The 13,864-nt window shown below is 39.3% G+C and overlaps 1 protein-coding gene across 7 annotated transcripts in view; it reads left to right on the top strand.

Moving 5' to 3' along the window:
• Positions 1-13,864, top strand: part of BLM (BLM RecQ like helicase) — a 99,996-nt gene that overhangs the window by 28,246 nt on the left and 57,886 nt on the right. For 3 of the 7 annotated variants that reach the window (XM_025437361.3, XM_025437359.3, XM_049108477.1), the window contains exons 2-5: positions 5,357-5,458; positions 6,677-7,368; positions 8,487-8,637; positions 11,644-11,774. In XM_025437361.3, the coding sequence (XP_025293146.1) occupies positions 5,361-5,458; positions 6,677-7,368; positions 8,487-8,637; positions 11,644-11,774 (1,072 nt within the window). In that variant the 5' untranslated portion in view covers positions 5,357-5,360. Of the gene's footprint in view, positions 1-1,289; positions 1,319-5,356; positions 5,459-6,676; positions 7,369-8,486; positions 8,638-11,643; positions 11,775-13,864 lie in introns of those variants that run through there. The other 4 variants (XM_049108475.1, XM_025437360.3, XM_035714448.2 and 1 more) reach the window with 4 other exon arrangements.

The raw sequence follows: 13,864 nt of genomic DNA, 5'->3' as shown, positions 1-13,864 counted from the left end.
GTTAACAGGTTATTACAATGTATTTTATTTAACAATCTAAAAGTTCCCAGCCGTCAGCAGTTCTGGTACAATTTCAGGTATATTTGGCATATTTCCATGGAGCTGTTAGTATAGCAAACCTTGTAGGTAAAATACATAAGTCTTGTTTGTTGTTTGTTTGTTTGTTTGTTTGTTTGTTTTAAGTGAGAGGGCTGGTAGGGGCAGAGAAGGAGAGAGAATCCCAAGCAGGCTCCACACCCAGTGGGGAGCCCCATGCCAGGTGATCTCATAACCCAAGATCATGACCTGCATGGAAATCAAGTCAGATGCCTAAATGACTGAGCCACCCAGGCGCCCCTACACGTACTTTTGATAGCATACATGAAGGGATCTCTCTGAAATTGACCTCAGTAGTCTTGTTCTCAGCAGACTGATTCAGGCTGCACAATGTGGCTTATATTGTTCCAGATGTTAGTATATGTTCTCTTTCCACAATAAGTTCATGACCATCGAAAGACATCAATTTGACATCCATGGTGTCAGGGCCTTCACAGCCATTATAGGTTTTCTCTTCTCCACCTCTCATATTCTTAGGAAATTCTGCTTCACTTTCACAGGACCTTTAGTAGTTTCCTGATGTGGGAGGGACATAGAGTCTTCAAGCCACCTGCTTGTGTCTACCTAAATTTATGTTTTTAAAGTCAGTGTTACTATTTGAACATTTTTTTAAAGATTTATTTATTTATTTTAGAAAGTGTGCACACATGCATGTGCAAGCTGGGGGAGAGGCAGAGAGGGAAAGAAGATTCTGCTGAGCTTGGAGCCCCATCTGTGAACATTTCTTAACAGACAGTTTTGGAGATAAGGCTTGAATCTTAAAATGTTAAAACTCCAGGGACACCTGGGTGGTGCAGATGAGCATCTGACTCTTGGTTTGGACTCAGGTCATGATTTTAGGGTTGTGAGATTGAGCCCCCTATCATGTTCCACATCAGCATGAAGGCTGCCTGAGATTCTCTCCCTCTTTTCCCTGCCCCCTTTTGCACACAAGCGTGCTCTCTCTCAAATAAATAAATCTTTAAAAAACAAACAAACAAACAAACAAAAAACTCCAAAAAGATTACTCTTTGGAGAATGAACAAAAGTTGCTTGGATCTTTTATGCTGAGGATCTTATTAACAGCTATATCCCTCAAGTAGTTGGAAGTAATTCTATTTATTATTACAAATGTGATACTTTTCTTGCTTTGCTACATGTAGGACTTTATCTTTTTTTTTTTCCTTTTAGGGGTTCCTGGCTGGCTCAATCCGTGGAGCATGTGACTCTTGATCTTGGGGTTGTGAGTTCAAGCCCCATGTTGAGTGCAGAGATTACTTAACTATTTTTTTTCCTTTTCATGTCCTTAGACTACTTCTTAGTATCACAGCCTGCTTGTTAAATAAAAATCCTCAGTTTCTGGCCTAAACCATTTTTCTTTATTCAAGATACTGTTCAGATAGGACCCCTTTAGTCGTTTATTCTTTGCCATTGGTTTTTTTTTTTAATTTACAAAAACTTGAAGTCTCGTTTACTGGGTATATGTTTTGAATTCCAGCTCTGGATTGTTGTTATTCTCTCATTCCTCTTTTCACTGATTTATTTATTCTTATTTATTCTGTGCTTGGATGTCGTTTTGTGGTTCATTTTGTTTCATTCAGCAAATTTTTTATAACTATTGAATCAGTATTTTGCTTATCACAATGGCTTAAGAATGACTTACCCCTCTTGTAAGTGAGAGAAAATTGTTAATCATTTACCGAAGTATTCTTGTAGAGCAGCCCCGGTGGCTCAGCGGTTTAGTGTTGCCTTTGGCCCAGGGTGGGATCCTGGAGATCCAGGATCAAATGCCATGTCTGGCTCCCTGCATGGAGCCTGCTTCTCCCTCTGCCTGTGTCTCTGCCTCTCTCTCTCTCTGTCTCTCATGCATAAATAAATACAATCTTTAAAAAAAAAAAAGTATTCTTATGATTCCACTGGTGAGTCTAATTCAGAAGTTTATTTTACTTAAAGTTTTCTGGGCTCGTTGCTCTGTTCCTATTCTTTGGTATTGTGAAACTTTTCACTGATCTCTATTTTCAGTTAATTTTCCTCCATTAATTTTATATCATAGATTTTTGCTGTTAGTGAACAATTTTTTGTGTGTCAAACAATTTAATGTTCTAATGGAATAGGTACAAGGGAGACACTTTTTGCTTCTCAGCACTCACCAACTTCTTAAAGGCGATCCCACTGAAGGATATTGAGTAGAAAATTTGTGTGCTTGCTACCAGGCTCTGGACTGTGTCTCTGACTAGAGGATGGTACCCTCTGGGAATAACCAAAGAGTCATGTAGCTTAAAAGTAGGGAAAGTGCCCCAGGGTTAAGGCTGACTGCATGCTAACTATGAATCCATAATGTGTCACTACAGTTATGAAATATTTAATCAAACATTTGTCCTATTGAGGTGGTTAAATACATATCATCATGTTTTGGAGTGATGTTGGAAATCTCAGAGTACCATGGCTGATTTTGATCCAAAAATAAATAAGACATGGAAAATTCATAGAAGGATGAGATAAAAACTATAAAATCTTAGAAGGAATGTGGGGAAAAATTAAGTAATGATGCCGTGGACCATTTTGTTCTGCTCAATGTCTTAAGGTTGAAGATCTTGTGCCTCCACCTCTGTGTCAGCAGCTGAGGTTGAAATTCTGAGAGGCAGCAGTGTGACTTCACTCTTTCTCATTTATACTGTGAAGAATTTCCACACTGGACAGATCTTGGAGAGAGCATATTTCAACAAAAGACCAGTCTTTTTTAGAGAGGTGCCTGGGTGGCTCAACTGGTTGAGTTTCTGCCTTTGGGTTGGGTCATGATCCTGGGGTCCTGGGATCGAACCCTATGTCGGGCTCCCTGCTCAGTGGGGAGTCTGCTTCTCTCTCTCTCTCTCTCTCTCTCTGCCTCTGCCCCTCTCCTGCTTGTGTAAGCGCTCACTCTCTATCAAATAAATAAATAAAATCTTTATTTGTTAAAAAAAAAAAAAAAAAGAGGGACAACTGGGTGCCTCAGTGGTTGAGGGTCTACCTTTGGCTCAGGTCATGATCCTAGGGTCCTGGGATCAAGTCCCGCAGGGATCCTACTTCTCCCTCTCTCTGCCTATGTCTCTCTCTCTGTGTGTCTCTCATGAATAAATAAAAAAAATTCTAAAAAAAAAAATCCTTTTAAACTGGATATAAAATGGGGAAGTGCTAGAGTTCCTGGCTGGCTCAGTCAGAGGAGCCTGCGACTCTTGATCTTGGAGCTGTGAGTTCAAGCCCCTTGTTAGGACAAAATGGGAATGTGCCTTTGGACACACAGAAACTGGCCTTAACATATTGTCCATGTAAAAAAAATTAGGACTCTTTGGGGGAAATGGCTAATTCTAATTCTGGGGCAGAAAATGCACAATATTAGCCTGGAATATGTATTCATTCCAGATAGTGAGGGAGCTCACAAAGACTAGGTTATGTCAGAAGGACTAAGGAGATTCCCACTAGCCACACATGAAACAATTGGAGAATCAATAAGGATGAATGATAATTATTGGACTGAAATATGCCTAATACATTTAAGTGATGAGTTTATAATCTGAAAAAAAATTAACCATTGGGGGTTGTTAGAAAATCAAGTCATTGTTTTGAAAATTAATAAAGGAAAGAATCTAACATCCTGACTTTCCTGTGTGAACTGTATTATACTAGGTAACAAACTAGGTCAGAAGAGACTTCTGTTGATAGAAATATACTAGGTAATGAATAAAGAAGGGACAACAGAATTAAAATACATCATTTGAGGAGGTCAACTTCCAGAATGGTAAAGTGAGGACAGTGGGATGTGAGTACAGATGAAACAACATTGGATGTGAGTTGACAATTGTTGACTCTGGGTGACGGGTATGTAGGAGTTCATTACAACCCTTCAGTCTATTTTTTTTATTTTATTTATTATTCATGAAAGACAGAGAGAGAGAGAGGCAGAGACAGAGGCAGAGGGAGAAGCAGGCTCCATGCAGGGAGCCTGATGCAGGGCTCAATCTCGGACCCGGGGATCACACCCCGAGCCAAAGACAGAGACAATCAATCACTGAGCCACCCAGGTGTCCCCCTTCCTGTCTATTTTTTAATCATTATTTTGATAACATCTTTACTAAGATATAATTCACATTATCGATATGAATTATTCAATGCTATTAATTAATTAGCTATTTTACCTGAAGCATACTAAAGGGGAAGAAGAGGCAGAAATCATTCCTTCTGGAGAATGTGGAAGAAAATTTGTATCATAATCATCTTCATCAAGCTCAACAAATGGAAAATTTTCAATTGAATATAATTGCATTTCTTCCAAGTTCTTCTTTTCACTACTATCTAAAGTGAAATGGTGCCTGGCTGGCTCGGTTGGAGGAGTGTGTGACTCTTGATCTTGGTGTCAAGAGTTCAAGCCCCACATTGAACATAGAGATTACTAAAATAAATAAACTTTTTAAAAAATCAAGTAAAACAGTTGTTAAACAGATTATTTTAATAATCAATGAGTGGAATATGATATAAAACTTCCTATTTCCATAAACATCTAGTGTTTTTAACCCTTCCTCCTAAGGTACATGGCATAAAATAAAAGTGGGTCTCTGGTAAAGATGGAGTGGGAGAGGAGATTATAACACTCAGCCTGAATGAGAATTTTTAACTATGCATAGATTCCAGCTATCCCGTCTCCCTTCAGCCTCAGGAATTTTAAGGTGGCTGAGACTGTGCATTATCCTGCATAGTAGCTCAGCAATATCACATTTGTCCCACGAGGAGTATAAGTGTGCTTGGTGAAAGTACTCTTTCAGACTGAGACCCTATAATCATGAAGCACGGCATCTTGCTGGCAAAGTGCACTATTCTCATAGGTGAGCCCTTTCTTCTTTGCCTTTCATCTGTTCTTGGGGGTTTTCCATATGCTTTCATCGTTCACTCCCACCTCGCTCCCATCCAGCTTCCATTTACTCTTCCAGCCCAAGCTAGGTCTTGTTTTTCTCTAAACCCTTTACAAATAATCTCTTCTCTTATGTCTATTGTGCTTATTTTAGCTTTGGGGGAAACCAGGTCATTTTGCTATTTAAGTGAGCCTTCACTGAGTTAAAGGCTATATATTTCAGGTATCACCAGATGTTAAAAAAAAAAAAAAAGAAAAATCAAAACAATTTATTGACCCAAAAAAACGTCATTCATCTAGGCACAGTTGAAACAGTGCTCCATGCGTCCCCCCTCCAGAAATACTATGATTAATGCAAAGTACTTAACTCCCCTGATCATTCTTTTCCTCCCTGTTTAGGATCATGGCTGCCGTTCCCCAGAATAATCTACAGGAGCAACTAGAACGCCATTCAGCCAGAAAACTTAGTAACAAATTAAGTCCTTCCAAACCGAAATCTTCGTAAGTATTTTGGCTGTCATACAGGCACTGACCCAGAGTATTGTATGAATGAAACACTTCTCTTTCAGCACTTTCACTGTGCAGATAAGGAAATGAAGCTGAGGGCTCAGTCATGTCCCTACTTTGCACATTAACGATAGAGCATGTTTTAGTAGCTCCAGGTAATAAATATTCAGTACTTCCGCATTGTTCCTGGCACATATTACTTGCTCAGTTAATATCTGTGGCATGAATGAATAATGAATCTTCCTATAAGTTTGGGCAAATAGGTATTTTCAATATTTTAATATAATTTTATATCTATTCCAACAACAGTTTATGAGGAACCCTACAGCTCTCCAGTTTTCTCTCCTCCAAGCGAGGCTCCAAACTCCTTCTGATGATATTTAGTAATAATTTTTATTCTTTAATATTTCTATTCTGTTTAATAATTTCTAGAACTTAAAAAAAATAATTTCTAGAACTTTACCAAATTCTAGACACTGATGTGAGTGCTGGACTTTAAAGTTACCATTGAACTTCATGCCACCACGCCCAGCAGACATCCAAGGGACTTTGTCCTTCCGGTTCCAGCATAGCCTGTTCAGTTTTCATCTCTCTTCCCCATAAGAACTTGTACCAAAAAAAAAAAAAAAAAAAGAACTTGTACCAAAAAAAAAAAAGAAAACTTGTACCAGACAAACAACTCAACCTCACATTTGAGTCTCTTCTCTTTTTCTTTTATGCTGTCCCTCTCCTTAATTACAGATGATCCATGTGAGAAATAAAGTAGTGGGAGTGGCCTGGATACTCTCAAAACCAAATAATTAGCTTCTAAATTGGAAAGATCAGAGCATACAAATTATAATTTTAAGTTACTGTATAAATCTTAAAACCAGAGAGGGAGGGCAGCCCCGCTGGCTCAGCGGTTTGGTGCCGCCTTCGGCCCGGGGTGTGATCCTGGAGACCCGGGATCAAGTCCCACGTTGGGCTCCCTGCATGGAGCCTGCTTCTCCCTCTGCCTATGTCTCTGCCTCTCTCTGTCTCTGTGTGCCTCTCATGAATAAATAAATAAAATCTTAAAAAAATAAAATAAAAAACAAGGAGATGGATTCTTTGCTTATCTGTGCTACAGTGAAGGAGTTGCTGTATAAATCAGTAACAGACTTTAGAGTTTTGTATAGTTGGTGGGTTTGCTAAAATTAATCAGTCTAATTCAGTTTTTCAATTATTTTTCAGAGTTTTCACTTTTAAGAAGAAAACATCAGCCAACAATGTGTCTGTCACTAGTGTGTCAGTAGCAAAAACACCTGTGTTAAATGACAAAGATGTTAATGTCACTGAGGCCTTTCCCTTCAGTGAACCTCTGCCCCACGCCACAAGTCAGCAGACAAGGCCCAGTGACCTCAAAAATACTCCAGCAGGACAGCAAACCAGGAGAACTGTTTCAAAACCATTATTGCCAGATTTGTCACTGGTTTCACGAGTTTTATGTAATACCCAGAACACACCGATTGTAAAGAAATCCAGTAATGCTACTTTCAAGAAATTGGAATTTAGCTCTTCATCAGATTCTTTTGTTACCATCAATGATTGGGATGATATGGATGACTTTGATACTTCTGGAAATTCAAAGCTTGTTACACCATGCAAAAATCACTTTGTGAGAGTTAGCACTGCTCAGAAGTCAAAAAAACCTAAGAGAAACTTTTTGAAAGCACAGCTTCCTCAAGCAAATACAGTAAAGGCTGATTTGACTCCATCCTCCTTTGAAAGTAAGCAAGCATGTTTGACTAAAAAACAGAACGACGACTCGGAATGGTTTAGTAATGATGTGATTTGCATTGATGATGACCCCAATCCTGAAGAGCTTATACATGGAGATCCTCAGGAGAGTCATTCTTTAAAAACTCATTTGGAAGAGGAAAGAGGTAAAAATTTTATTTTATCTCATTTCAATATATTGATTATATTAATTTATTCAAAGCAAGGCCCTGAAACAATAGCAGATAGATACAGCTTTTGTCCTTAGCTCTGTGGAGATACCTGTTGCACAGCGTGTGGCCACTTCTTTGAAGCAGGTTCTACAGATGAAATGAAAATTTTATTCTAGTAATATAATTTTTATATAAACACCAAGGATAGCTCTGTAAGGTCCATAGAGGTTAAATGGTTTCTTAACGGTCTACTGACTAGCTCATGGCAGAAATGGGACATGAAATAAAGCCTTTCCATTATAAGTCCTTTATGGCTTGCTTCCGCCGGATGTGGATGTATGATACGATCTAATTGTGCTATTAAAGTATTACAGATGACACTCAAATCCTTTTCTGTTTAGGTCTTCTAGTTATTAGGTGCCCAGAACCTCAGCTGAGATTAGCCATGTGTGGAAGTACCCACCTCATGAAATGATTGTAAATGTGAGACTAATACTTCTAAACACCCGAATCCCATCAAGGTTACCACAGGGTGCGAAGGGACAGAAAGGTGATTGATGAGAAGCAAAACTGTAGTCTAATCAAATGCATTGCTGTTTATGAAGAGAAAATGGGGTCACAGGTAAGCTGGAAAACAACCATCGGGCATTGTTATCACACATAGTCGAGAGAAAGACACTGAGTGTGGCAGACTTCAGTAACTAGGAGGCCCTCATAGTCAAGTTAACAGGGTTGGTACAGTTACACACTCCTATGTCATACTTCACTTACTGAAATATGAGTGAAAAATAGAAAAAATGATCCTAAAAAAAAAAAAAATAGAAAAAACGGAAGTGCTGATACTAAGTAGGGGTTTCATAGTTGAACTGGAGAGTCCTGAGAATCCTTCAGCAGATCTTTAGCCTTCTTTCCCGCATCCATTGGTCTTAATCCAGGTGACTCAGTGATGATTTGTGAAGAAGCCCCCAGCATGGACATGTGGAAGGTGGGCACACATAGAGTGCTGGCATTGGTGTGACTCGTCTGGAGCACCCACTTGAGTGCTTGTGCCCAGCACTTCCTGTCTCAGTAGTGATGAAAGTAACCTGTGCTTGTCAATGGTTGTACTTTAGATAGCGAAAAGAAGAACTGGGAAGAAACAGAGTTATGTTCATTGGAGAAGTCGCCATGTGTAGAGCTTGACGAAGATGATTACGATACAGATTTTGTTCCACCTTCTCCAGAAGTAATTTCTGCCTCTTCTTCCTCTTTAAAGTGTTTTAGGTAAAACAGCAAATTAATAAATGTTACTGTGTATTTCTGGGATATCTGAAATAATTTTGTTTAGGACACCTGGGTGGCTCAGCGGTTGAGTGCCTACCTTCAGTCTAGGGCGTGATCCTGGAGTCCCAAAATCGAGTTCCACATCCGGTTCTCTGCATGGAGCCTGTTTCTCCCTCTGCCTGTGTCTCTGCCTCTCTCTGTGTGTGTGTCTCATGAATAAATAAAATCTTAAAAAAAAAGAAAGAAAAGAATTTTGTTTAGCTACCTAGTATCATTTCTGTATAGATTTGTTTGATGCTTTTGCAAAGTTTTCTATCCCCATGAAAGCATCAAAAAATCCCTGTTTATACACTTCATTTAATCGGTGGTATAAAGCTGTAAAGTTCTATTATGATTAATTATGTGGGACCTCCAAACGGTTCTATTTAGTTGATTTTGACATGTGAAATATATTCCTAAAAATACTATATATTTTCAAACTCCTACACCTGAAATGACACAAATGAAAAGTCACTTATTTGGGAAGTGATTTAGTTAACATTGTGTCCTTTTCTTTTTATCCTGCAGGATAGAATTGGCCATTATATTTGTCATTCACTAAATTTTAGTAAATTAGTGATGTGGTTGTGGTTAATTGACAGTATTATAGGAAAAAGACATGGTATACATAAGCCATCGATAGCTTAAAATACTAATCAGTCTTACCTCCATCTTTGACCCAATCTAGATCATGGTGCATTTGAGTGGTGGAGTATTTACTGTGAACCAATATTTTTATGAGAAACATGTCCCCCTAGTATACCACCTTAATTAAAGAAGGCAGGCAAGAAGGAGGTATTTGCCTACATAACCTCACTTCTCTGAGATTGTGTTTTAACATGTAGGTTGGCTTGTTTAAAGAGGAGGGAAAGGTCGAAACATAATTACTATTTGATAAAAAACTAAAAAACTGTAAGAGCTGTCCTCTTAATCCCATCCCATAGAATTTCAGACAACATTATAAAAAGTGAAAGAACTGAACAAGAGTTTCTATAGAGTGTAGATTCTAAACCAGATTCCCATTTAACAATGAAGCAGCCAAGGCCCAGGGGATTGTCCAGGATGATACAATCAATGGCACGTGGACTAAGATCCAGTGTAGGGTGGGGGTGACTGGGTGACGGGCACTGAGGGGGGGCACTTGATGGGATGAGTACTGGGTGTTATTCTATATGTTGGCAAATTGAACACCAATAAAAAAATCAAAAAGAAAAATAAGATCCAGTGTAGGGCTATTTTCTGGACCATACCAATTCCTACTGAACACCTGGGTTTTTCCCTCTGTTTACTAAAAAAGTGTGTTGCACAGACAACCTTGTATCCAGCTTAACAGGATGCTTGTAGTCTTGCAGTTCCAACAAACCAGACGTTTTCCTTACCCATGTTAGGTTTTGATCCTTCTTCACATGTGTGTGTGATTTTTACATTGTAATCATTTTTACATGTTGTAATCAACATGTAACCTTAATTTTTTATTCTGCTTTTCTCTTATGTTATTTTTAGACATTTTTCATACTGCTACATAGTCTTTATTTTTATTATTTTTAATGGCTACCTAATTTATTGAGTTGTCATACCATGGTTAACTTTACCTAGATTTTTGGCAGTTGGAAAATGTTTATTTCCAAGGTTTCCCCAAAGGTGAAGTCTATCTATATAGTTTCCATTGTGACCTCGAATACATATTTGCATATATATTTTTTTTAATATTTTATTTATTTATTCATAGGCACAGAGAGAGAGAGGCAGAGACACAGACAGAGGGAGAAGCAGGCTCCATGCAGGGAGTCCGATGTGGGACTCGATCCCGGGTCCAGAATCACACCCCAGGCTGTAGGCGGCGCCAAACCGCTGCGCCACCGGGGCTGCCCATATTTGCATATATTTTAAAACTGAAATAGAATTTTCACAAATGATGCTCTCAGTATGTGCAGTACATAATTAAATTTTCTTTTGTATTTTATCTTGTCTTAAAACACTGGTTGTGAGTTTTGGATTAATTTCAGAGGTGTAACGCTCAGGTAATATGTAACAGAAAAGAGAAACGTGTTTTTGTATCTCCTGTGTGCCAAACCTCTTGAGCCAGCCTTCAGAGTCCTCCCATCTTCAGACCCCACATCACCTCTTCAATTCTATCCCTAGTTATGCTCTTAGGATAACAATAAGCTCCAGTGAACCAAATGAGACAAACTGACAATCTAGAAAACATTGCTAAAACTATAAGGCCTTTTCTTTAATTATATTATCATTTTTTAAGACTATATAAAGCATAGTTATTCATCACTGTTCAATCTAGTTAGAAGATTGCATTCCAGCCTTAGGCAAGCACAGTTGATACCAAGTAAAGAGAATTATCTTTGTCTCTCCTCACTCAGAGAGACACTTGGTCTGTCACTTTTCCAATACCTGTCATTCAGGGCTTCCTCATATCTCCCTCCTTGGCAAAGCCTGCTCAAGTTCCAGAAGATGTTGTCTTTGTCTGGATTTCCATGGTACCCTCTCTCTAACACTTTAGTGCCCATTTGTGTTTAGTGCCCATTTGTTACTTTTAAAGTATTTTTTGTATCCAGTCAGACTGACCATGTTTATATGTGTTAATAATTTTTGTATAAAACTATACATTATCAGAGAAGATTGGATGATGAGTTTTCCAAATTGAGAGGAGAGGGAGACAGAATCCCTCACATAGACCAAGTAGACCACGCCAGGCTCCTGTGAGGAATGTAAGTGATGCCCTGTGACGCCACATAGGGTTACTAAAAGAACATCATTGGAAGGAGAATTGAAAAGATCTCTTGGGGCCAGAAGATGGGAGATTTTGAAGACCTGCCAAAGAGGTTCTAGACTAGAGGAGATTAAAAAAAAACATGCTTCTCTTATTTGTCTGACCCGTTGTGGGAAAACATGAGAGGAAAAACTATACATTTGGCTTAAGTCTCATTTAGTTTTATATTTTTAAATTCACAGTATGTTAAAGGACCTTGATGCCTCTGGCACAGAGGATGGTCCTAGCACATCCGAGGACTTGCCAACACCCAAGGGGATGACAACACAGCAGCCCAATCAAGAGACCAGCACAAACTGTGACGGTACAAAAAGTATTTCGACATAGCACATATTTTAACTACCTAACATTTGGAAACAGTACGGTTGTATTTTTAACCTGTGGCTGTCCAGTGTTAGATGGCAAATTTGCAGTTCCTCACCTCTAACACAGAACCACCTTTGGCTGCTGGTTAGCTAGCATTTGCTTGAACAACTCAGAAATTTGTGTTCTCGAAAGAAATAGTGGAAACACTATTTGTTAGAAAATTATTTCTCACATTGAGCCAGAATTTGCCTTCCTGGAACTTTAATCCTTGTGAGGAAGGTCTAAAGCTCCTAGAAACTTTCTTCCCCCATCCCCCTCTTTTTTTTTTTAAGGGCTAAATATCGTTAGGTCTTTTAATTCTTCTCTATAGATAATGGTTTCTAGACCTTCCATCCTCCTGACTCTTCCTTATTTGTACTCTGGGTTTACATCTTGATGGCCATGCAAAGTTTAATGCTTTTTGTTTGATTTGTTTCCAGTTCATTTTTAGACTTTCTATCAAGTATCTAGTATAAATAGTGCAGCCACACTACTTTGAAAAGGAGCAGCCTCCTTTCCCACTGTGATTTCTACTTCCCTGGGGCTCTGTCAGTCCTGAGATCTATGTCCTTCTATCCTAGAAAGTTTTCCGGTATATTTCCTTTTTCTTTTTCTTTTTCTTTTTCTTTTTCTTTTTCTTTTGTTTTGTTTTTCACTCTTCCTGAAACTTCTATTATTTGTATATTAGGCTTCCCTGAGTTATCTTTCATCTTTTCAGCCTCTTGCTTCTCTGCTTCCTGGGAGATTTACTCAATTTTATCTTTAACTTGTCTATATGGGATTTTCCAAGAGCCTTTTTTTCATTCTCTGAATATTTCTATAACATGTTCTGGTCCTTTTTGATGGGTTCTGTACTCATGATGAGTGTGTGTGCACATGTGTGTCATAGTGGGTGTGTCATGCACGTGTGTGGAGGTGTGTGCATGCACAGGCATGTGTGTGGTGTGTGTGCACATATGTGGTGATATGTATGGTGGGGTGTATGCACAGCATGTGTGTGTTGTTTCTGTTTCCTCCCCATTTTGTTTCCTTATTTTGGTGTCCAAATTTATTGTTAGAGATGTCCCTGAAACATCTGCTGTCCTGGGCGCTTTTGTACGTGTTTTCCGCTGTTAACTAAATTCATCCTCACAGTGGCTTTTAAGGTAGTGTCTGTTATCCCCATTTTACGAATAAAGACCCCGAGGCACAGGAGAGTGAACTAGAATTAGCACAGGCAGGGTTTAAACCCAGTGGTGGGGAGGCTCCTGCACTGTGCTGCTTGTGGGCATGGTCTTGCTTATAAAGTGGTTACTCGGTTGGGGGCAAGGCCATGGTCCTCCAGGATGACATTAGAGGTCTTCCTCACAGCAGACGTGAACCCATCACTTCTTATTCCATTCTGTACAAACCTGCCTGGAGCCCATGCTTCTCTCCCTGGCCACAGGGCTGCAGAAGACTCACGTGACTGCACAGATCTGGGTCTGAGGCAGCAAGAGGGAACGGCTGGGATATGGGCTCCAGAGTGATGCGGTCCTGGGGCACAAACCTGTCTCCCTTGGCTCCTGGCGGGGAGACTGGAGCAAATCAGTTATGCTTCTCTGAACCTCAGTTTCTTCTTCTCTGAAATACCTTGCTGGGTGTTTGTCAGGATGCAGGGTAAAGTGCCCAGTGTACTGTCGGCCTTCAATAAATGGTGGCTATTGTTATATGCCAGTCTGGTAATCCCTTCAAAGAAGGAAATACATGAGATTACTGATTTATTTATATAAACTCTTGCTAACTCTATAATTGTTTCCTCTCCTTAGAGTTCACAAAGCAGCTATTTGATAACATGTTCCAGAATTTTGCCTTGAATTAACAGCCAGAGCACCAGCCTGTAGCTTTTGGCAATCAGTTTAGAATTTTTTGAAAATTAGAACAATGTTTGCCTGTCTTCACTCTTCCATCAACTGTCCTGTTCACTGGATGCCTCACATATCAGCGGGATCTTCTTTGAGGGTTTCCTTTGTGTTCTGAGGTATAATCTGCCTAGACAGGGAGACCCGAGCTCCTTTTCAATACCCATATCTCTCTCTG

This window comes from Canis lupus, chromosome 3 (assembly GCF_003254725.2).
Source record: "Canis lupus dingo isolate Sandy chromosome 3, ASM325472v2, whole genome shotgun sequence".
In the NCBI taxonomy this organism is placed as follows: Eukaryota; Metazoa; Chordata; class Mammalia; order Carnivora; family Canidae; genus Canis; species Canis lupus.
This window is presented reverse-complemented; position numbering and strand designations above follow the sequence as displayed.